At 47.4% G+C, this 22,478-nt stretch overlaps 6 protein-coding genes across 7 annotated transcripts; 3 read left to right on the forward strand and 3 right to left on the reverse strand.

The window, feature by feature from the left end:
• The first annotated feature begins 28 nt into the window (after window positions 1-28).
• On the forward strand, window positions 29-2,236 carry SPPG_05683 (uncharacterized protein). Its single transcript, XM_016753894.1, has one exon. It carries the CDS (start codon window positions 186-188, stop codon window positions 1,995-1,997), a length of 1,812 nt encoding a protein of 603 aa, XP_016607483.1. The 5' UTR covers window positions 29-185; the 3' UTR covers window positions 1,998-2,236.
• A 9,057-nt stretch (window positions 2,237-11,293) lies between these two features.
• SPPG_05684 (uncharacterized protein) lies at window positions 11,294-16,025 on the reverse strand. The gene is made up of 24 exons (XM_016753895.1): window positions 15,931-16,025; window positions 15,775-15,864; window positions 15,647-15,709; window positions 15,450-15,582; window positions 15,294-15,388; window positions 15,088-15,227; window positions 14,840-15,028; window positions 14,668-14,766; window positions 14,380-14,605; window positions 14,143-14,307; window positions 13,926-14,089; window positions 13,705-13,861; window positions 13,508-13,636; window positions 13,161-13,437; window positions 12,982-13,096; window positions 12,850-12,921; window positions 12,660-12,792; window positions 12,489-12,604; window positions 12,257-12,430; window positions 12,119-12,191; window positions 11,972-12,054; window positions 11,730-11,912; window positions 11,508-11,671; window positions 11,294-11,446 (listed from the first exon to the last, which is right to left on the reverse strand). The coding sequence occupies exons 1-24, from the start codon at window positions 16,016-16,018 to the stop codon at window positions 11,416-11,418; spliced, it is 3,159 nt and encodes a 1,052-aa protein (XP_016607484.1). The 5' UTR covers window positions 16,019-16,025; the 3' UTR covers window positions 11,294-11,415.
• A 113-nt stretch (window positions 16,026-16,138) lies between these two features.
• On the forward strand, window positions 16,139-18,037 carry SPPG_05685. Of its 2 annotated transcripts, none has more exons than XM_016753897.1 (2): window positions 16,139-16,265; window positions 16,419-18,037. In XM_016753897.1, exon 2 carries the CDS (start codon window positions 16,429-16,431, stop codon window positions 17,881-17,883), a length of 1,455 nt encoding a protein of 484 aa, XP_016607486.1. In that variant the 5' UTR covers window positions 16,139-16,265; window positions 16,419-16,428; the 3' UTR covers window positions 17,884-18,037. The 2 variants fall into 2 exon arrangements, with proteins under 2 accessions (XP_016607486.1, XP_016607485.1); XM_016753896.1 differs by having other exon boundaries at window positions 16,139-16,190.
• Window positions 18,038-18,080: 43 nt separating this feature from the next.
• Window positions 18,081-19,509, forward strand: SPPG_05686 (uncharacterized protein; the record flags this gene model as incomplete). Its single annotated transcript, XM_016753898.1, has 6 exons — window positions 18,081-18,165; window positions 18,226-18,251; window positions 18,305-18,380; window positions 18,440-18,471; window positions 18,532-18,893; window positions 18,951-19,509. The coding sequence occupies 6 exons, from the start codon at window positions 18,081-18,083 to the stop codon at window positions 19,507-19,509; spliced, it is 1,140 nt and encodes a 379-aa protein (XP_016607487.1).
• A 79-nt stretch (window positions 19,510-19,588) lies between these two features.
• SPPG_05687 (small GTP-binding protein domain) lies at window positions 19,589-21,072 on the reverse strand. Its single transcript, XM_016753899.1, has 8 exons — window positions 20,900-21,072; window positions 20,815-20,836; window positions 20,604-20,730; window positions 20,297-20,521; window positions 20,177-20,227; window positions 20,021-20,115; window positions 19,950-19,955; window positions 19,589-19,879 (listed from the first exon to the last, which is right to left on the reverse strand). Exons 1-8 carry the CDS (start codon window positions 20,928-20,930, stop codon window positions 19,807-19,809), a joined length of 630 nt encoding a protein of 209 aa, XP_016607488.1. The 5' UTR covers window positions 20,931-21,072; the 3' UTR covers window positions 19,589-19,806.
• An 818-nt stretch (window positions 21,073-21,890) lies between these two features.
• On the reverse strand, window positions 21,891-22,469 carry SPPG_09295 (uncharacterized protein). Its single transcript, XM_016757454.1, has 2 exons — window positions 22,076-22,469; window positions 21,891-22,019 (listed from the first exon to the last, which is right to left on the reverse strand). Exons 1-2 carry the CDS (start codon window positions 22,247-22,249, stop codon window positions 21,972-21,974), a joined length of 222 nt encoding a protein of 73 aa, XP_016607489.1. The 5' UTR covers window positions 22,250-22,469; the 3' UTR covers window positions 21,891-21,971.
• Window positions 22,470-22,478: the final 9 nt, after the last annotated feature.

Genomic DNA, 22,478 nt, shown 5'->3' on the forward strand with positions numbered 1-22,478 from the left:
CAGATTCAGAGCGATAGAGGAGGAGCGATGCAGAGGCGCGCGAGATCTTGGCGCAAGGTGTACCCCTCCGCTCCATTCCAGCGCCGGTGCCGCAACTCAAGGTCTGCTCGGCCGTGTGGGATGTGCAGAGAAACGAGTACTGGATTGTGACGAAAAACGGTCGCGATCGCACGCTGTGGAACGAAATGCGCCATCTGAAACTACAGGTGCCCGTGCATTCGCGAATCGAATCGGATGCGGATGAAGTGGCATTGAGCTACCACGGCGATGGAATTCAGGAGCGAGCAATTCAAGGTCTGGAGGAGCTGATTGCCGCTCCTCCAGAACCCGTACTCAATCGTGTCTTGTACTACCTTGATACTTTCAACCGTGACGTGGCGCTCAATGACATTGCACGCGACGGAGCCGGCATGGAGTACCAGGTCAACCTGTGGGATGCGTTCACCTACCGCTGGCTGTTGCGTTTTTCGACTCTGTTTCCAGGTGCACTTCGCCCTATACCTCATCGTCTCAATTGTTTTATAGTCCCTAATGGCCCGCTTCTGTGGTTTCTGTTTGGTCGCATCCAGACACTTGTCAAGAATCGACGCAACGAACAACGTACCAATGCGGCGTTCGGACACGCTGCAGCTGCAGCCAATGGCGATGGTGGCCAGTGGAACTATACTGCATGGCGATCGCCTTTTGCTCCGTGGTTGCATCAACAGGAGGCCGTGCGAGACATGGAAGTTCGACGCGAAAAGGGTCGTCGCAATCATTACTTGCACGCTCCTATGGGCGCCGGAAAGACGCTCATCGTCTCGCTCTACATCTTGCATCTCGCACAACGTGGTTTACTGCCGCGTCATATCGTGTGGACCCTACCTGGCGAGGCAATCGAGAGTGTATCGGGAGAGCTCAATGCATTTGGCTTTCAAGTGGATTGGATGCTGCCGCAGAAGGACAGTTCGAAAAAGGTCATTCCGGAAGGCGTCACGAAGCAGGCGAACGTACAAGGACTTAGGCCGCACGTCATTACGTTGATCGAGCACGATGATTTGCGCAAGCTTCCGGATCTATTACGATCGCTGGCCGACGAACTGTTTATCGTCGTGGATGAGGTGCACAAAACTCTAGCGGCCACGCAGCGTACTACGATAACATTGGAGATTGCCCGCTTGGCACGTGGAGGTTGTGTGGCGATGACTGGTACGCCCACGGTCGACAACAAGATTTACAAGCTCGTGCCGTGGCTCAGTTTGATGGTGCGCTTTCCCGTCAATCTGAGAAACTTTTGGGCTGCCTGCAATAGCATGGTGTCGCAACAGGTGGATACGGGCATTCGGGTGCATATGCAGGAGGTGGAAGCGCAGTGGACTTCTCGTGAAGAAGAACAGCGTTATCGTTCGCTGGTACCTGACAAGTTGGGAGGCACGAATTCCCATGCGTCGCAAAAGGATATCGATCAAGCCAAGAAACTGTGTTACAACGCATGTACCCAACACATGGTGCAACTGACGCTCGACTTGCTTCACGACAAGTTGCATTACGGGAAAGTCGAACAGTGGAAAGGCGGCGTGTTTTTGGAGGCCAAAGATGAACAGCATCAAAACGAGCTGATCGCTGCGCTTGTGCGTGAAAGTCGCAAGCGAGATGATGTTCGCGTACTCACCGAGGGCGACATTTTCAAGATTACCGGTGGCGCAAGTTTGCATCTGACGGACAAGACTGTGGCACTGGGCGAAGTGAAAGACTACCCCATTGTGATTACCACGACTCGAAAATCCGCGGGGTACACGCTGTCTCGTCTAAAGGCTTTTGTCTCGTTGGTATATCCTTCAAACCTTGCCACTCGTCTCCAACTTGCCGGGAGACTGAATCGTCTGTCGCAGGCGGCCAAGGAGCTCGACTACTACAAGGTGCACATCGGCCTACTCACGTCCATCCTGCACTACCATGACCAAGCCGCTTCAATCGACAAAGCGCTTAAAGACATGGGTGTGCGCATCCCTACTTAATGCCATTTGTTTTGCAGTTTAATGAAGACATGGCAACTAGTTTTGTTTTTCTAGGCTATTTCAACATCGAGATGGGTGCACACACAGAGGACACTTCTGTCGGAATTGGTAACCTGCATGCAAGGCCTAAGTGTAGCAATGGATGGGACCATACAGTTGCTCATAGCATCAATACAACAAAGAAAACTTGCCCTGAAGCACTTGATTGCATGTGTAAGTGCCATGGCAAGGTCACCAATGAGACAATGCCATGGCCGATCATTCCATCTTGGTGTTTGGCTGCAAGGGATGGCCAGACACAGAAAAGATTTGATTCTTCCATTAAAAGAAGGGGGTCCAGTGCTTGTGGTAGATGAATTTGTGTGTGAAAGCAAGGCAACAACAGAGAAAGCTATGGCATGCAGGACATGTCTGTCACTACCTGACTATTTCAAATATCTTATAAATCATTAGATAGGTTAAAAATGAAAGTTAAGGCATGAAAGAGCTTACCTTGTAAGATGATAAACTATTAAATATATAGGGTATAGTTTATAATAGGTTCTGAGCCCTGATAGCTATCACTGATATTTTCCTGCTTCAAATCTCTTTCCTGATGGCCACACCATCTTCCTGACAGACCAGACCTATCCTCTTCCCAGCCTCATATTTGGACCACCTACCACACCAGGATGATTTCACCTCTTTCCCAACAGCAAATCCATACACCAAATCAGCTCAGACATGTCAAACATGGACTTGGACACCAAACTCACAATGGAAAAGTTCTGTAACAGAATTCTTCTGTTAGTTACTTTGTCTTTAGTTAGTCAGTCAGTAGTATCAGTAGTGTAGTAGTTTGGACTTAGAGATTTTCAGTGCAAGTCCATTAGTCTTAAAATGGCAGGCACACATCTCTGAAACAAATGTTAGTAAGGAGGCAGGCCTAAAGGTTGATTTACCTAAATTAGGCAAGTCATACTCCTGAAAGGAAAATGTGAGTCAGAGACACGTGTCTGAAACAAATTCCCCTTACTGAGCTGCAGAAAATAATTTTTGCTGCAAAGATAAGGAGGATACATTGTGACTCAGTAGTTTAGAAGTCTTTTCATTGGTTAGAGATAAAACTGAAGCCTTGGCATTTTTGTCTATAAAAAGGGAGTGTTCCCACACCCCCCTCTAATAGAATAACCAAGTTTTCCCCAAGTCTTCCTAGTCTTCTTGTTCCTGCTGCCAATTGTTACATGGTAGCACCACCAAGATCAGTAAGAACTTAGACCCACAGACCTGTTTAGGAGCTCCCTCCTAAACAACCACCAGACCTGTGCTCAGGAGCTCCCTCCTAAGCAACCCCTAGAAACCTGTCTATCCCAGACAGTTCAGCCCTTGTTGCAAGTAACATTGCAACTCCCATTTATCACTTAGCATCCACCACTGGTGAATTGTACCCTATTGCAAGTAATATTGCAATTACAAGATGAGTTCTCCCCAGGAGCAAGCCCTCTTCCAGGCCATCCTTGACTTGGATGAGACCACAGCCAAAGAACAACTGTACCAAGCAAGACTCCAGCAGTTCACCATGCCAGCCAGCACCAGCACCCCACCCCAGGACTCAGCCAGAGTTGACAAGACCCTTGTCAAAGTCCTCCAGAGCAAGCTAAGGACCTACAAGGGGCAGAGGAAGGTCCAAGAACTTAGGACCTACATCACCAGACTTGAAGAATACTTCCAAGCAGCCACCAACCTGTCACCCCAAGCCCAACTCGTGGTTGCCACAACCTACCTGGAGCTGTATGCTGAAGTCTGGTGGCACAGTCATGTGAAGAGCCACCCTGAAGGTCAGCCTGGAAGAATCACCACCTGGGATGAACTCAAGACAGCCCTCAGAGCCTACTTCCTCCCTGCCAATGCTATGAGGTCTGCAAGAGACCAACTAGCAAAGCTTAGGCAGATGGGCTCTGTTCAAGAATATCTCACCAAGTTTAGCACCCTCTGCTTGGAGATTGATGACTTGTCTGAGGCTGAGAAGTTGGACAAGTTTATCAGAGGTCTCAAGCCCAGAGTTCAAGAGCAGCTGGAACTCAACCCAGGATCCACTCTCAACCTGGCCACAGCAGCAGCAGTAGCAGACAGAGTGGACCAAATCCAGTACTCCTACAGTAGGAAGCACACCCATGGTTCCAACCAGCCCCAGTTCCACTGGAACCAGAAGCCTCAAGAGATGGGAGTGGTCCCCATGGAGATTGACAACATCAGCACCTCCAACCAGCTCAAGCTCAACAGACTCACTGAAGCTGAGAAGGTTGAACTCAGGAAGAAGGGAGCCTGCTTCAGGTGCAGGAAACCAGGACACATAGCAGCATTCTGTCCCCTCAAGAAACCTCAGCAGGGAAATGGCAAGGAGACTCAGTAGAGAAGTGGGTCCCACCCTCTACTGGGGAAGACCCCAAGGACCTGCACCCTGATTTGAACACTATGGTACCCTCTCCTGTTACAACAACCTTTGACACTTTGGACCCTCTTGTTATACCACCCTGCACTATGGCTATTCAAGGATTTTCCTTGAAGGAGCTGCCCCAGAACACCCAGAAGACCCAGGACCCTCAGACTACCCAGAACCACCAGAACCCCCAGAACACCAGAGAACCCAAGAAGTCTAGACAACCTCAGAGGCCTAGAGACACCACAGAACCCCAGAACCACCAGAACCCCCAGGACACCAGAGAATCCCAGAACCCTGGGAGAACCCAGGACACTAGAAAAACCCAGAAACCCAGGACACCCCAGAACACCAGTAAAACCCAAGAAACCCAGAACTGCCCAGTACCCCAGGAACCAGAAGTTGCCCCATATTCTTTGGGCAGGACCCCAGGAACAGCTATCCCCAGGAACCACCTCCTCATTGTCCAGGGCTCAGCTCAAGGCATCCCAGTCACCATCCTCTTGGACAATGGAGCTGACCAGTTCTATGTCTCTCAAGACTTTGTGAGGAAGGCACAGCTTACTGTAGAGCCCCTGGCAGGAGCTGAGATCACCATGGCAGACAACAAGAAGTACCCAGGAACTGGCTTTGTTAAAAGCCTACAGTACTCTGTTGGCACCTACTCTGAGATATCTGACTTCATAGTGGCACCTGTGAAGTTTGATATGATCTTAGGAGTTCCCTGGTTTGCTTGGAGGAACCCCAGTATCAACTACCAGAAGGGAACCATCACCTTTGAGACCTCCCAGCACCCTAGAGTCTGTTAGCTAGTGAGGGTATATTCCTATAGGGAATGTATTAGTGATAGAGAGTAGGAACAGAGTGAACTATACTCTTGTATAGATGTAAGTCTATTGTATGTTGAGAAGTCACTATTGAATATACTACTAGCGATGCAAGAGAAATCTAATGATGCGCGTGGCGCATGTGGCGCGTGGCACAGTGAAGATGCACCCGCGTGGCGTAGCAGTTAAGTGGCTTAGAGGTCTGCTACCTGTGATCGCTAACAGAGTCAGGTGGTTTGCCAACACTGTACCAGCACCTACCACCCCCAAGCCAGAACCCAATATCACCATGGTATCAGCAAAGATGTTGGCCAGAACCCTGAAGAAGAGGACAGCAACAGCTTTTGCTGTGTATTTCAAGAACCCTCAAGATACCAGTACCCCACCAGACACCATGGATTCCAAAGTCACCAAGCTTCTTGAAGACTATCAAGATGTCTTTGCTGAAGAGCTTCCCCCAGGACTTCCCCCTGAGAGAACAGTGGATCACAGAATTGAACTCAGTGACCCCAACCAGACCCCCTGGAGACCAACCTACCACCTCTCTTCTTTGGAGTTAGAAGAACTGAGGAAGCAGCTGTCTGAACTTCTGGAGGCAGGCCACATCAGACCATCCAAGAGCCCCTTTGGAGCACCCATCCTCTTTGTCAAGAAGAAAGAAGTTTCTTTGAGGATGTGTGTGGACTACAGGGCTCTGAACAAGATCACCATCAAGAACAGATATCCCCTCCCCAGGATTGATGAGCTGATGGACAGACTGAATGGAGCCCAGGTCTTTACCAAGCTGGATCTCAAGTCAGGCTACTACCAGATCAGGATCCACCCAGAAGACATCCCCAAGACAGCTTTCAGAACCAGATATGGTCACTTTGAGTTCTTGGTCATCTCCTTTGGAATGACCAATGCCCCAGCCACTTTCATGACTTTGATGAATGATGTTCTAAGACCCTTCTTGGACATCTTTGTCATTGTCTACCTAGATGATATCCTCATCTACTCCAAGACCCCAGAAGGCCACCTGGACCACTCAAGCAGGTTCTGCAAGCCCTCAGGCAGAACAAGCTGTATGCCAACCCCAGCAAGTGCCAGTTCTTCAAGCAAGAAGTAGAGTTTCTTGGCCATGTAGTCTCACATGAAGGAGTCAAGCTTGACCCCCAAGAAAGTGCAGACTGTTCAAGAATGGCCCACCCCCAAGAGTGTCACTGAAGTCAGACAGTTCATGGGACTAGTGAACTACTTCCATAGCTTTCTGAAGGACCTGGCAAAGCAAGCTGCACCATTGACAGACCTGTTGAGGAATGACAAGCCCTGGACCTGGTCTGAACCTCAGGAGAAAGCTTTTCAGCAGCTGAAGAATATGGTTACCAAAGCTCCTGTACTGAGACCCTTTGACCCAGCCTTGCCTACCACTGTCTTCCCTGATGCCTCAGGTTATGCAGTTGGAGCATGGCTTGGACAGGATGATGGGAAAGGCATGAGACCAGTTGCCTACCACTCCAGGAAGATGGCCCCAGCAGAGACCAGATATGACACCAGAGAACAAGAGCTGTTAGCCATCCATGATGCCCTCAGAGTTTGGAGGCCCTACCTGGAAGGAACACCCTTCAAAGTTATCTCAGACCACCAGTCCCTCAAGTGGCTACAGAACCAGCCCTTCTTGACCAGAAGACAAGCCAGATGGGTCATGAACTTCCAATCTTTTGACTTTGAGTTTGGTTATGGCCCAGGAAGACTCCACACAGTGGCATGTTGAGATCAGGCTAAAAGCGCGCGGTATGATCCATACATGATGTGAGATCATGCTGAAATGTCGAAAAACAGTTCACATCTGATCTGGCTAAGTTACAACGTGGGGAATTGGACTTAGAGTAATCAGAATGATCACAGTCGCGTGTGGGAATGATTTAAAGGGGTAAATCATCATGTAAGCACTCTTAGAAGGTCTGGAAGGTTTGTGATGATCTAGATCTTCAGGTAACTCTGTCAAGGCATGGCTGAACTTGTGAGCACTGCTGAGCACGGCTGAGCATGTAAACAAGTGGGCTGAAGCATGTAAACAGTAAACAAAGGCAGAGGGAGGCTGGAGAATGTACTGGGTTATATAAAGGGGGCTTTTGAACATCTCTGAAATTAATACAAGCATGTTATCCCACAAGTTACTGCACCCAGAAGTCTTACTAGTGGCCACAGGCATTACTAGGCCTTTCAGAAGTGATTTCTACACAGGAAATCAGTGTTCCAAGCACTAAGTTTCAATAGGTTATGAGCCCTGATAGCTATCACTGATATTTTCCTGCTTCAAATCTCTTTTCTGACGGCCACACCATCTTCCTGATGGACCTATCCTCTTCCCAACCTCATATTTGGACCACCTACCACACCAGGACAATTTCACCTCTTCCCCAACAGCAAATCCACTCACCAAATCAGCTCAGACATGTCAAACATGGACTTGGACACCAAACTCACAATGGAAAAGTTCAATGGCATGAACTACCACCTCTGGAAGTTCAAAATAACAATGTTGCTGAAGGAAAAGGGGCTGTGGGGTGTGATTGAGGGGGATGAGAGCATGGAGGGAACCTCTGAGAAGGATTGGAGGAGAAGGGATGAGTGGGCAATGGCAGTAATTGCTCTGTCACTGAGTGATGCCCAACTCATGCATGTACAGACCGCTGTAACTGCAAAAGAGGCCTGGTTAAAGCTCAGTGATGTCCACCAAAGGAAGGGAATTGCCAGTAGGCTCTATCTAAGGAGGAAATTTCTCACTCTGAAGATGGAAGACGGCACTGGGGGCATGTTGGGACACATAAACACGGTCAGGACAATGGCTCAGCAGTTGGAGGCTATTGGGGCGCCAGTCAGTGAAGAAGACCAAGTCATCACCCTACTCTACAGCCTACCAGAGAGTTATGAACAGCTGGTGGTGTCTTTGGAGGCCAGGAGTGATTCTCTGATGCTGGAATTCCTCACATCATGGCTTTTGCATGAAGAAACATGCAGGAAGGAAGCTGGGGGTGAAGGAGATAGCATAGGGAAGGCCTTTTTCAGCAGGGATGGTGGGCAGAAGGTTGGCAAGCATGGTGGGACCAAGAAGATAGCAGGGAAGTGCTTCTATTGCAACAAGAAGGGTCACTTCAAGAAGGACTGCAGGAAGTTTCTGGCGGACACCAAACAACAAGCCAATCAAGCCAGCACCAGTCAGGCAACTCAGAATGAGTTCCTATTCTTTGCTCAGTCGGGAGATGACACCAAAACCTCTCAGGGAGCAGTCTGGTGGATTGTGGACTCGGGTGCTTCACAGCACATGTCACACAGGAAGGATTGGATGACCAATTACACAGAGATGTCACCAATTCAAGTCCATCTGGCAGACAACAGAACAGTTCAGGCAATAGGGAAGGGCCAGATCACACTTGAGACAGGCAGAACCTGATTCTGTACCCTCAGAGACATGTGGTTTGTTCCCAAGCTGGAAAAGAACTTGTTTTCAGTAAGAAGAGCCACTGAAAATGGTGCCAAAGTTGAGTTTGGCAGCAAGGGATGCTGTATCAAGACTTCAGACAGTCAGGAAGCAATCCAGGGAACTCTAGGCAGCGGTCTCTACATGTTTCACACAAGAGAACATGCAAACATAGCCTCTGGAATGAGTTTGGACCTCTGGCATTGCAGGTTAGGACACCTGAACGTCAACAGCATCAAAATCTTGGCTAGGAACCAGCTGGGAAGCGGTCTGGAGGTCAAGAATCACACAGAAACATCACCATGTGAAGCCTGTGCCATTGGAAAGATCACCAGGCGTCCCTTTCCAAAGGGAGAAGCAGCTAGAGCGGCTCTACTGCTGGGGGTGGTTCACAGTGATGTGTGTGGGCCCATGAAGACACCAAGTCATGGTGGGGCAAAGTACCTTGTCACATTCATTGATGACAAGTCAAGGATGATGGCAGTTTATCTTCTGAAGGAGAAGAGTGAGGTTCTCAGCAAATTCAAGGAGTTTGAGGCCTGGGCAACCAACTTCATGGGGCAGAAGATCAAAACTCTCAGATCAGACAATGGGGGAGAGTATGTGGGCAAAGAATTCAAGAAATTCTGCAAGCAGAAGGGAATTCAGCAGCAATTCAGCACCCCCTACACACCAGAGCAGAATGGTGTTGTTGAGAGGATGAACAGGATGCTGGTGGAAATGGGAAGGTGCATGCTGCACCACAGTGGACTCAGCTACAAGTTCTGGGGTGAGGCAATCATGACAGCAGTCTATCTCAGGAACAGGAGTCCCACTGCAGCACTCAGCAACCAATCAACACCATTTCAAGAGTTTACAGGGGCATGTAACAGAGTTCTTCTGTTAGTTACTTTGTGTCTAGTTAGTTAGTTAGTCAGTAGTATTAAGTCAGTAGTATTAAAGTATAGTAGTTTGGACTTGGACAATGTCAGCACAAGTTCATTAGTCTCAAAATGGCAGGCACACATCTCTGAAACAAATGTTAGTAAGGAGGTATGTCTAAAGGTTGATTTACCTCAAAAAGGTAACTTATGCTTCCTTGGCAGTCAGTGCCAACTGAACATGCATGAGTTGAATGTCACCCAGTGATAAAGCAATCCAAGCCATTGCCCTTTCTTTCCTCCTTTTTCCATCCCTTACATCCTTCTCAGATGCCCATTCCACCAGCTGATCCTCCCCCTCCCCCTCAATCACTTGCAAAGGTGGTAAGTATGTATCAATTGAAACTTTAGTGTCAAGATCTGATCCAAGTCTTTGAATTTGTGAAGTCAGCTATGGGTATTCAGGGCTGATAACCCATTGAAAGTTGTGCTAGGAAACTGTTTCAAAAAACAAGAAAAGAGCTCTGATGCTGGGAATGAAACTGGGCAAAGTAAGGTGATAATTATGGGTTTTGGGTAATTTTGCACTTAACACTTAATCCTTTTTTTGGGGGTGCTGATACTTAGTATTTTGATATTGTGCCAAGCATCGGCCCAGTGTCTGTGAATCAGTATGCATTGCTTCCCTCAGTAGGCTCATAACACAACAGTTCTTTATTGCCTTACTGTTTCCAGCACCCCAAGTGGTCCAACTGCAGCCTCACTTGCCCCTTGCAGTTCTGCCATTCTCACACCACACTCTCTAACATGTATGTATCTTTGTATGACTATTTGGGCCATCCCTTTAAGGCAGATTTTATAGTCCATTTTCAGCATTTAGGTTGCTGCAACATCTCAACAGTTTCAAGGGAAACCAGTCTGCTTCCTTATAAAATAGAGGGAACTTTGCTCTGTGCATGTGTCAGAAAACCAGAATTTGAGAGTACCATGGGGACAAATGCTGGTATCTCTGCTTAATAAACATGCTAAAATCTTAATTCTCCTAAATGCATTGGGTTTCCCTTGGAATAATACCAGCACCAATATATAGTATGCCAACAACCTTGCTCTCTACAAAAGAACCTGCTATATGTCTACAAGATCCAAATATCTAGCTAATTCTCCTCTTAATAAGGCATAATGTGATAAAAGAATTGTCTGATAGTTGTGGAAATAGTAACTGGTTACTCTTTTCTTTATCCAATAAGCCTTGAGTATCTCTATTAGATAGTAGTATAGCTATCCAATAATGTTCCAATACCTCTTTTTGACAAAGTTCTTATGTTTATAATTTTGTAGTATAGCTATCCAATAATGTTCCAATACCTCTTTTTGACAAAGTTCTTATGTTTATAGTTTCTGAGTAGAGTGTTATATACTAGTAGCTTCACACTCTCATTATTTAGATTAGGGTAAAACTTAATTTTTATATATTTTCAGAGGTTAACAGTTATGGAAATATAACCATTAATAGTTAGCTTGCCAAATTTCTAAATAGATATATCTGGATATATTTACTTCTATTTTATAACAGTCCCTTCCAATAACAATTTCTGCCAAAAAAAGAAAGGTATAGATGTAGCCAGTTACAGTTAAGTACATCTCTTGTGGAGCTTTATGCTTGCACTATTCTTTAAACTCCTTCTCTCTACTTGTATATACTTTCTGAGTATTAATTAGATTTATAGATAGGAGGCAGAATATTATACCAGACATGAACTCTTACTAATATATATTACTATATTATACTACCTCTGTTTGTGAATGGCTATATTATACTCCATATACTGGGTACTATTTGTTTAATAAACTATGTTGCTTTTGGGCCAAGTAAAAGGAACCTAAGTGAGTGCAGTGAGTATGCACATAACATTAAGGTGTTGTCAGCAACTCTCTTCATACCACTTATTCCTGGTATTAGCAGCTTCCTTGCGAACAAGTCGCTTTGGGTCATCCAAAGCACTCATCAGGTCTCGCAGTATTCCCGGTTTGAGAGGATGAAGGATGGCATAATCCATGCACTCGGGAAGTTTCCCTAGAACTTTAAGTGCTGCCATCCGGACATGCTGAGGATTGGATTGAGTATCAACCTCGATGGGGTTATTCTGGCAGTAAGCCGCTTACCATGGTATCCCCGGTGGCAACACTTTTGGCTGTCACAATCTTCAACAGCGATGTCACTAACGAAGCCGCTTGATCAGACAGGGTGGCCTCATGGTCACTTAGCATAGCTTGAAATGTATCCAATGTCGCAAGCTTCAACTCGGGAGAAGGAAGGATGAGGGAGGAAAGAAGCAGAGGCAAAAGCTTGAGTCGATGTTAGTCGTATCGATAGCATCGTAGTGTGTCCCATTAACAATCTGCACCTGTGGGAGCGCATTTGACACGACTTGTTTCGGAAGATTCTGCAGAAGATGAGAAAGTGCAAGAAGATGGCACTGCTTGGCGGCTGTAGTAGGAGAGTGTCTGTTAGGGAACGAAGTCTTGAAGGTTCGCCAATTCTCACTGGTTACCCGCTGAGCCAGTTTGAAAGCCGATGACAAGACGTGGCACACAGAAACTAAAGAGGCGCTGTCTGTGGAGGAGCTAGATAGGATGTTAGCACCACTCCACCAATCCGCCCACTTTCTGTTGATTTTGCACACCGATACCTTCACATTTGCGAAGGTCTGTCTGGTGAAAGTTTTATCAGTTGGGTCGCTTGCGATGATACCCATTCCTTGTGCAGCTGCGGCACCTAGACTGTCATCTGACAATAGTCCCAGAATGTCCGACAGTAGCTCGTACCCCAATGGATGGGACTTTAACACCAGAGCCTTGACAAGCTACAGACAGGAAACAGCTTAGTGACGACACAAAGCGGGTGTTCAAAATCTCGCTTACCCAGACGTAAACTTGCAGGTACTGTTGCCTATATTGTTGAACCATAGCCAGATTGGATATCCCGCTACGAATTTTTGACAGTATTCCATCTTGCAGGAATCCCGAAACCGCTGTATCTTTTCCGGAAGAATGAGACAACTACATATGGAAGAGCTCCATGGCCTTCTTTACCATCGTGCATCTTGTTTAGAATGGATGCCACACTTTTGGCGAGCGATTCAATTAAGATCTCATTGCTCGCGTCCAGGGACCGAACCAGAAGATCCTGTAAAAACTCATTGATACTGGGTATTGCCAATGTCACCTTAAGGCCAACAGATTAGATCTGTGTCGAACTCCTTGAATGTCCACAAGGGCATACCTCAGGTCGACAACTGCATATAACAGCCGCAAAGAGAAGAGATGCATTAGTTTCCTGCAGCGGCGCCTCGGCCTACAAATGCGGGATCTCAGTCAATTATATGTTCAGGAGACTTGATGCTGATGCCATTACCGATAATGGACAGAATGAACTGCTTCCGAGCAATGTTCTCGTAGCTTCAGGGAGCAGGCTCGTATTCCCCCGGACGTAAATATCTATCATATTCCGGAGAATCTTTTCTTGCAGCCTATTGTGATATTGTACTTTGAATTCACAAGTCGTGATCTGATGGAAAGTATGAGTTTACTCACAAGACCGTGGATTGCCTCATGATTGACGAAAAGATGCTCGCCCAAATGCGAAGTATGGTTGTTGTAGTAAAGATACCGCCCTTGCCTGCCGCGGCTATCGTTGCCTTGTACAGCAACGGAGAGAGAATGCTCTCAGCGGCTTCTGACACGAAATCATTCCTGTCCCCTAGCTCCTGCGGCAATTTCTCGCGGTGCTCAATGATGTGCAGCATAGTACTTGACAAAGCTTCTGCGTATGATAAATCACCGTGACTAGAACCTGCGGTTTCACGGACGCCTACATTTTCGTCCAGAGTTAATCGTAACTAAACCCATGTACAGCTTCCGAGTTGAAGCAGCGCACGTACTGTCAAGCCTTTCCAGAAGGCGCTGTAACGCCGGAGCACACAGTGTTCGTTCTACGGACAATTCTCGAACATCTCCCAGCAGCTCTTCCAGCGAAAGCAGTTTTGGAGTCGTCTCAGTACAGCTGCCAACTAGTGATGTACATGGCGTCAGGGGAAGAGATTTACAACACGTTGTCTTGACCTGCTTCCCCACTCACCTGGGAGTTGTGCAAACAGCTGCGAAACCGTATGCTGCAGCACAAGGTCCGGCCTCACCCTAGACAGCGAGACTAACGAGACCAAAGCCTCCGATCTGGCATCGAGGTCTGCATCCATCAGCAGCGATTGGTGCAGTTGTCCTAACGCCAGTCCAACCTTTCCAGCGGAAGCAGCTGTTTGAATTATGGTCTTTCCGTTATTTCAACAATTTGCCGCTCACCTCAGGACCAGCGAGCAATTGACGGGACATCAATAGTTCAATAATTCCTCGCAATCCAGCTTGTCGAAGCGGTACGTATGCACTCGCCGCTGACGCGGCGGCAATGCATATGTCCAGGACCCTCTCCTTGAACACCAGTAACGGAGTAATAAAATCATCATCGACTTAAACGAATTAGATTATGAGTCTTTGAACCAGCTTCTCAGAGATGCCCTACCATCCATCGCCTCCGTGTTGACTGACCCATAAACTTCTCGACCTGCACTAAGGAAATCTACAACCACATCAAGTAGTGTTTTGCGTCTAGAGGCAATATCTCTAGCAGAGCATTGTTCAAGGACTGAGGGAAGAACAGCGTTCACCACATAGTGGCAGGCAGGGTCTGGGGAAGAAAGATACGGTCAGGAAACATATAGTATCGCAGTCAAACGAGACGCTATCAGGTAATGCATACCAGAAGAGGAGGCGGCCGCGACCAACATTTTTCCACTCAATCTCGCATATTTTAGCTCTGGATCCGTTAGGTGGTGGAGTGAGTCTTTTACAGCAAATTCCAAGTACAACTCTAGTGGGGATTTCATGGCATGGGATATCACCGTCGCGCTCGAGAGAGTTGCAGTTATTGCACGTATAGAGCCCAATGCTGCTGTGATATTTGCATCATCCGCAGCTTTAAAAACCTTGAGAAGGGGCCAGTGTAAGCAAATAACGATCGACTGGTGTAGCGCCAATATTAACGAACCTCCTCTTTCAGGTAATGCCATAGGTGCTCAGCATGAGGAAAGACAGCCTCCGGTCCGTACACTGGAGCGCACGCTGTGAGAGTTTCCATAGCATCGCGCTAGTAGATATTGTAAACGATAAGTCATGACGATTACCTTTTACGTTGCTGCGTCTAATCAGACGCTTCGCACCTTTGCATTGCCAGAGATGCTAGCCAGCTTTTCAATTAATAGAGGCATAGCGTAGGTGGAAAATAATCGCGTCGCCGAAATACAGTCTCGCAGAGCGACTTTGAGATCATCTGCCGTAATTCCATAGATGTCATCTGGGGGAGGACGAAAGGTGATCGGAAAGTAGCAGAACACGACTCCAAACAAGTCCTGACCGCAGAACTACCGTAAGCATACTTTCCCAACACATACCGTAGGTTCTGTCTCACCTCTGCAAATTTGGTACAGTCGAATGACTCAATTAAGACTTTGGCAATACGAAACGCCATGAGAAGATTACGCGGATCTTTTTCGCCATCCATTGCTTGAATGAAACCCGAGATGAAGTCATCTCCCATAAACTTCATCGCTAAAGCCACATTCACGATAAATACAAGATTTTATTACTTAAGGATTCGCAAAGAAAATGCCATACCAGTAAGATGGTGTTGCAGAAGCAGTTCGAGAATACTGAACGCCATGTGACGGGTCGTCTGTTGATATGTTTGTAAGGCAATTTCTGAAAACATTCTACAAGGAACAATATCTATACTCCGGCGATCTGACTCATTACGTACGCCCGAATTCATACCTGGAAGGAATCTGCAGTGCATTATCTGAAGCCACTGCATTAGCCTTCAGCAAGGCATGAATGCCCTTCAGAAGCTCGCCAACGCTGGGTTGGTCCTGAAGTCTCTCTAAATAAAACTTAACAAGAACCGTGCCTTTTGTTCCATTGAATCTGAGATTCCGGTTATGCTCTAAATTCGTGTGCATCACCTTACTCACTGACATTCTTTCCCAATTGCTGAGTTGTGCAGGAACTCAGCACTGACGAAAGCAGGCCAATGCCTTAAAACATGGGAAGGGTCACCAAGGGCGTCTTTAAAACAGCTCAAAATAGGGAAAGTAAAAACCTTTCGCGCGAATAAATGGGTCCGTATTGGTTAGTTTGGGTCCCAACTGCTCCACCAGGGTGAGAAAGGTCAGGCTTCCATTGTCCACAGCTGCTTGAGTTGGAAAATCAAGAAGTGTTCGGCTACAATACCTTGCTCAAATTATCAGCCACTAACCTGAAGTAATTTCACCCAGTGCTTCCGCTCTCTCGGCCGACTCTAAGGGAGCAGTTATGAATGTTTCTATGCGCACGAGCAATGACATGACGACCGCTGGAGATCTGTGAATGGAAGAGGAATACGCTGTTGAGTGATGGATGAGTCATATCACGTGATCTTTTTCGTAACAGGGTGTTTCGCTTACCTGAAAGACCGTTCAGCTCGCAGCGTCCTTCAGCTCCATTACACCATCTATCATTGTTTATCTCTATCACAAGGTATTTTCGCCCAGATTTCAGAGCAATAGTAGAAATCTGGTGGCCGCTTGACCTGAAATATTGGATTAATGAGAGGTGGGGCATAGGCTGCGTGGGAATTGATGGCTTTGTGGTGGCCCCACCGTTCAGGTCGTATGTCCCCAGCAGTAGACCGTTCTAACAATCGATAATGATATATGATTGTCCACAAGACGACTAACCTTAGCTTTTCTCTTGCGTGAATTGCAGTGGAAAGGAGATGGACTCATCACTCACACACACACCACTTCCAATGACACCAACGCAAGGGATGACTTCAACATCACCGGGTTCTCGACCAGGTGAACATATTAGCGACTCTGGCGCAGACAATCCACCATCTCCGACCCCATCTTCCGGCACTCCTAACTCACGCAAAGTTTCAGCCAAACGAGCAGAACAAAATCGAGCAGCACAGCGCGCCTTTCGGGAGCGCAAGCAACGGTATATCAAAGAGCTGGAGGTAAAAGCTGCCCTTCTAGATGCTCGAAATGGCCAACTTCAAGATTCCGAGAATCGACACCGAGAACTTCGTAACATGGTGGAAAGACTTACGCGAGAGCGGGATGTGCGGATCAAGGAGCGGGAGCTCTGGTGGAGAGAGAGAGAGGAAGTGTTTAGGATAGTGGATGCGCTGCGACGAGATCTTGAACAGCTTCACGGGGAAAATGAACGACTGAAGGAGGTCGTTTTTGGATTATGGCAGGAATCGCGTGAGACAAGTGCAAGTGGAAACGAAGAGACTGAAGGATGTAACGGTGACGACGACGGTGCTGATGTTGAACCAGGGGACAGAGAGAAGGCAATTGCTTTGTCGCAATACGATAGACATGCTGACAAAGAAAAGGTGCTCTCTATTGACAATTCTGGAAAAGCTGATGCTGAAGGTTCAGCGACGAGCAATACGTCTCTCGGAAGCGTTGCGTTTGCTACATTAATCGAGCGTGGCACTAGTGGGAGTAGTGGTGCCACGACAGGAAACAGCTTGTCGGATGCTCTTTTGGTGGATCTAAAAAATCGAATCAGCTACTGGGACGCAGAGCGAGAGGCCCTATACCGAACTTCCGCGTTCCCACCAATGCCCGTGGCTCCTAATGCATCGCTGAGCATGGGAATGACAACACCACCTTATGGCGCACCTAAGACGACAGGAGATGGCCGTCCGCCATCTGGGCTTGCAGTCCCCGCTCATGCATCCGGGTCGGCCTCTCAGCCTAGCAGCGCAGGGGGGGAGCGAGGTGGAACGTCCAATGGAGTTGCAGTGTCGTCGACGGTCGCAACGAGTATTCCTAACACCCCAATGGCAGTGCTAACAACGCCATCACCATCCGTTAGTGCGCCCTCAGCCGCAGTTGCCGCAGCTCCAAATTTCATGGATACTCTGTTCTCGACAATTCTGTCGGCATCAGGACCATTTAACGGTATGTCGGGGGTTCCTAATATAGGTGGAGTAGGGGGACCATTCGTTCCACTTTCGGTTGGAATGGGACCTTTAACTGCGACACCAGCAGCTCTCTCCGCTGCCTTGGCGACAACAGGGAAATTAGCTCCAGTTACAGGTTCACCAGCTGCGTTGCCGGCGACGCCTTTAGCTGGTATTAATGGAAGCAACTACTTCGGAAAGGCGGGATCCTCGCCGTCGCAGCTTCAACCGGGGGCCGAGCCGCAAACGTAATGATAGTATACTTTGTATCTGGTAGTATAGTAGAGATTAGGCGCAGGCGGAGATGTCACTAGTTCTCTGATTGAATCCATGTTTCCAACCGGATTCACGAACATTAATTATAGCCCCACGTGACGACGCTTGCCAGACCTCCACCCAATCTCAGCCCAAGCTTTCCATTCTGTTTTTGCACTGAAGGAGTGTTGATGATGTCCAGGAAATCGCGCTTCAAGATCCTCGACGAGGAAATTGCACGCTTTGTGCTTGACAGTAGTCTTAGCCCTGAAGAACTCAGTAAGTACAGCGCGACTTAGTGTAAAGCGCTCTCATCGTCACTTGGCTTGTGTCCCGAAGCTTTTAGAACGTGGGTGATCACGAAGGTTGGACGATATGGCAGCACACCTAGAAAGCTACATCCTTACTCCACATACAGACGCGCGCTATAATTACTGAGGAACTTGGCGACGCTGCACGTGTATGCTGCTTTGGCAGCTCGGCTACCGTTCCCTGTAGGTTACCGCCGACACATCACTGTAGAGTGGACGACAATTCTTACGTGTACTCGCAGGCCTAATCCTGCACTCATCAGACCTTGATTTGGTTAGTAGATCTGTTTTTATGACATTGTACTTTATGAACAGAGTTCTTTGTTTTGTGCAGGTTGTTTTCTACGATTGCGCCGATCTGGGCAGTGACGGGCGATTTGATAAAGGAACGCAGGTGACACGAGAATCCAACATACGCATTTTGAAGCGACTTCAAGAGTGCCTTTACCGCTCAACCCTCCCTGTGCGAGAGTCCATTCGCCTTATCGGTCTCGCAAACGTTCCTGTACTTAAATGGACCGAACGGCTCACGCACGTACCTGTGGACATTAGCGTGAACAACTCCGCTGGCATGGACTCAAGTATCCAAGTAAACGCTTGGCTTCAACAGTACCCCGCACTGAAGCCCACAACCCTGGTCCTGAAAAACTATCTGTGGAGACTTGGTTTGAATGATAATTATTCTGGTGGAATGGGGTAAGGATAATGCAAGCATCGACATTGAAGGTCCTTTAACTTGATATGGTCTTTCAGCTCGTATCTGCTAGTAAATCTCTTGGTTTTTCTGTTCCAACAACAACCGACCCTGAATCAAAGTCCAGACTGTTGTGCGAGAGCTTTGCTTTCGTTCCTGAGCTATTACGGGTATCTCTTCAACTATCGAGAGTACGGAATTTCTACTAGGATGGGGAAGCCGTTCTTGCTCACCACCCACACACGCTCATGGCACTCTCCTCGTCGCACAGACATTGTCCCGTTGGTTGTGGAGGATCCAACAGATCCTTTGAGGGATATTGGGCATTCCTCATTCAACATTGCGGCCATATTTAAATTGTTTAAGTGCGACTTTGAAAAGCTTCAAGCGATGATGACGCCAGGAACATCTTTACCCCAGGGTGGAATATTAGGATTGCTCTGGAAGACTGAATCCCAGGGCTGGCTAAGCTCAAAAATGGACAGTAGCATGGCAAATCGGGAGTTCACCCATACCATGATGCACTGCATTAGTGGATGCACCAGTTTCGCATCTGTTCACCAAAAGACAGAAGCCATCAATGAGACCACTCAAAGCAACACAGATGAGGAGGAATAATGTTGGCAACTGAACAATGTACGCAGAGAAAACTAGGCGCTGCTCAGAAGTCCGTCCCCGGACAGTCACATAAAAACGGTGCTGTAGGACGGAGTGAAACTGGCATTGTTGAGTGCAGTAACAGATCTCGGCGAAAAGACTGTGAGCAATGATCTTCTTTTGGTCGTAAGATGTGGAATCTCATGTGAACTGTGGCCCAATACCTGCTCGTGCATATACACCGCATTCACACAATTGAAGAACTTGAAAAAAGCACTACCGGCATACAGGTATCAAATCTAACGCCCGTTACCAACACTAGCAGGCACAGCCCGCATCCCCACCCTGCCTTCCTGTCTCGCCATCAATCTTGATCGGATCGGGAAAGTCACTGTCATAGGAAAACGGTTACGCATTACTCCGCATTCATCATGTCCTCACTAACAGTATAGGAGACACACCTGTACCTGTTGTGGAAAATTGGGAATGTCAGCGATTGCCTGTCAAAATATGCAATTTTTCTTCTACTTACAGTTCCACGTCCGATTCCTGCTGCAAGGCATTCTTGGCAATGGTTTGGAATGCATTCTCCACGTTGATTGCTTCCTTTGCGCTCGTTTCAAAATACTAGACAGATATGTAGCTGTAGTTCAATACTCGTACTGGGAACAGCTACAGGATTCCTTACTGGAATGTTGCCCTTCTGCTGGCACCATGTCATTGCACGCTTTTGTGAAACCTATTTGCAAGTTTTATTAAGACTCGCATTCGCCGAGGTAGCACATCCAATAGTTTAACAGCTCCTTACTTGTCTTTTTGACTCCTCCATGTCAATTTTGTTTCCTAACACGACAAAAGGGAAATTGTCGGGGTCGCGGGGACTAGCTTGCAGTAAAAACTCATCCCTCCAGCTGTCCAAAGTCTCGAAGCTCTTGACGTTGTTGACGTCGTACACCAATACGCAACAGTCTGCTCCACGATAGAAGGCAACGCCCAGACTTTGAAACCGCTCTTGTCCTGCAGTATCCCATATCTGAATACAGAGACACCAGAATGCCCAGATGAATTCCCATTTGCCACCAATACGGTTGCTTGCGAGTACACGGAAGTCAAACCTGCATTGTGACCAGTCGGTCATCAACCATAACCTCTTTCGTCAGGAAGTCTGCACCGATAGTAGCTTTGTACTGGTTACTGAATTTCTTGTTGACATATTGATTCATTAATGAGGTTTTTCCTACGCTAATATATCGAAGAAGTGGTCGTTAGGGTGCGAAACAGTACGTTTGGACTGAAAGTAACAGATGACGACAAAGTGGCACTTACCCGCTATCACCCAGAATAATAACTTCACAAATGGCCAAGTATTACTCCTCTGCGTACAAATGTATTCAAAGATCAAGTCGCATACCTTTCAAGAGAACCTTTTTTCGAGTTGCCATGGTTTGCAGTACGTAGAGGTTGAGAGAACAAAGAGGAAAGCCGGAAATGGATGATTTGGTCTTGAAGAGATAACCGTGTGCCGGTGATGGATGACTGCCGTGCGTGTCAGTCAGTGGTTGCGCACATGACGCAGGGCTATAAATTTATAATAACTTCCACAATAAAGCGACCGTGATGCTCTTGTACTTTGCAGGAACGTCTAGCTGCACCGACCCTTTTCGAATCTGCGCAGGTTATCACTCTCCACTAGATCCAGAGTGAATAGCAAGATACTTGAATAATTGGGAATCTGTTGGGCATATGGTTCGCTTGCTACAAAGCCTCTGTAACTCGAGTGTTCAAGACTTATAATCGACAGGTCATCAACGACTTGCACAAGTTGCAGTCCACTGCATCGAACACAAAACTCCAGGTCCAAACGATGGCAGGGTCTTGGGAGCATATTTGGCACCTGCATGTGAGTTCATTTTTGGAAATATGTTCAAAACATGACTTGCAAGCGTCCATGCCTAATGTATCGGCAATACAATATGTTACACACAATACAGTACACCCGTTTGGATTGAACCAATTGGGTCTGGGTCATGGCCAGTCCTGATAACGCTAACTACTGCTAAAGGCAAAATACTTGATGGTTGGTCTACCCAGTCAACTAGTGCGCACCACCATGAGCAAACGAAAATTAGACTGGGTAGGGATGGGATAATCACAAGTCTATTGTGGATTTGCAGTCGATCATAGCAGCATAGTAGTGGTAGGATTGAAAGGGATCCTTGGTCATTGTTATTGTCTGGAGGGCGACGGCACCAGATCTACTCGTCATGATTGATTTGCTGAGAGGCGAGGAGTACAGAACAAGAGGAACTCACATTAACGGTGTAGGAATGGTATGGCTCGTCCTGGATCGATCACGTGCAACATGGCGTAGCGCACTTCGTAAGCTTATCAATGGCCAGGCTTCCAGCACTTGCAAGCAACTCATTTATTTACATGCTCGATACAAATGCACCAGTGCACAAGCTCTCATCACATATGTCTCTTCAAGGCGCCTTCTCCCAGATCTGCTCATCATCTTCCGATGTCATATTCTGAAAGATTTTCCATTTAGCACGATATCTGATGGCAGCAAACCCTCTGTACTCACCGTCAGCGTAGCCCTCGGTGGTTCCCTTTTCGGACCCTTCGAATCGTCCGCTTGCTGCATGACCGTTTCTCCAGTCGTTGTCATGTTGAACAGGTTAGGTTGGGTGTCCGCTTCACGCCGACCCATGTCCTGGGGTTTCTGGGTGGGTTGTTTTGAGGGTGCCTTTGAGGACATGTCGTCTTTGCGCCGGTTCTGCTTATAATATTCTCTTGTTCAAATTGCTGTGTGCGAATTGATAAAAAGTATCTAGACGAAAGAGTTAACCTGTGGGCTGAAATATAAAGGCCTGAGAGCTTTGACGTCACGAATACGCCAGAAGGCGCGGGTTCCTGTAAACGCCTGCAAAAGGTGGCATTCCCCCGTCTTTACGTGACTCTTACGGCAAGTGGGTCGCGTTAAATCA

Source organism: Spizellomyces punctatus (assembly GCF_000182565.1).
Source record: "Spizellomyces punctatus DAOM BR117 chromosome Unknown supercont1.9, whole genome shotgun sequence".
NCBI lineage: Eukaryota > Fungi > Chytridiomycota > Chytridiomycetes > Spizellomycetales > Spizellomycetaceae > Spizellomyces > Spizellomyces punctatus.

Excerpts from the sequence above, each read along its gene's own strand:
- SPPG_05683 (XM_016753894.1), top strand. The coding sequence starts at position 186 with ATGCGCCATCTGAAACTACAGGTGCCCGTGCATTCGCGAATCGAATCG.
- SPPG_05684 (XM_016753895.1), bottom strand. The coding sequence starts at position 16,018 with ATGTCATTGCTCGTGCGCATAGAAACATTCATAACTGCTCCCTTAGAG. Across the intron at positions 15,583-15,646 it reads GCAATTGGGAAAGAATGTCA|GCACGGTTCTTGTTAAGTTT; the intron begins GTGAGTAAGGTG and ends ATGGAACAAAAG. Across the intron at positions 15,228-15,293 it reads TCTGCAACACCATCTTACTG|CGATGAAGTTTATGGGAGAT; the intron begins GTATGGCATTTT and ends ATGTGGCTTTAG.
- SPPG_05685 (XM_016753897.1), top strand. The coding sequence starts at position 16,429 with ATGGACTCATCACTCACACACACACCACTTCCAATGACACCAACGCAA.
- SPPG_05687 (XM_016753899.1), bottom strand. The coding sequence starts at position 20,930 with ATGGCAACTCGAAAAAAGGTTCTCTTGAAAG. Across the intron at positions 20,731-20,814 it reads ATTATTCTGGGTGATAGCGG|CGTAGGAAAAACCTCATTAA; the intron begins GTAAGTGCCACT and ends TCGATATATTAG. Across the intron at positions 20,228-20,296 it reads TGGAGGAGTCAAAAAGACAA|GTTTCACAAAAGCGTGCAAT; the intron begins GTAAGGAGCTGT and ends ACTTGCAAATAG.
- SPPG_09295 (XM_016757454.1), bottom strand. The coding sequence starts at position 22,249 with ATGTCCTCAAAGGCACCCTCAAAACAACCCACCCAGAAACCCCAGGAC. Across the intron at positions 22,020-22,075 it reads CACCGAGGGCTACGCTGACG|AATATGACATCGGAAGATGA; the intron begins GTGAGTACAGAG and ends AAAATCTTTCAG.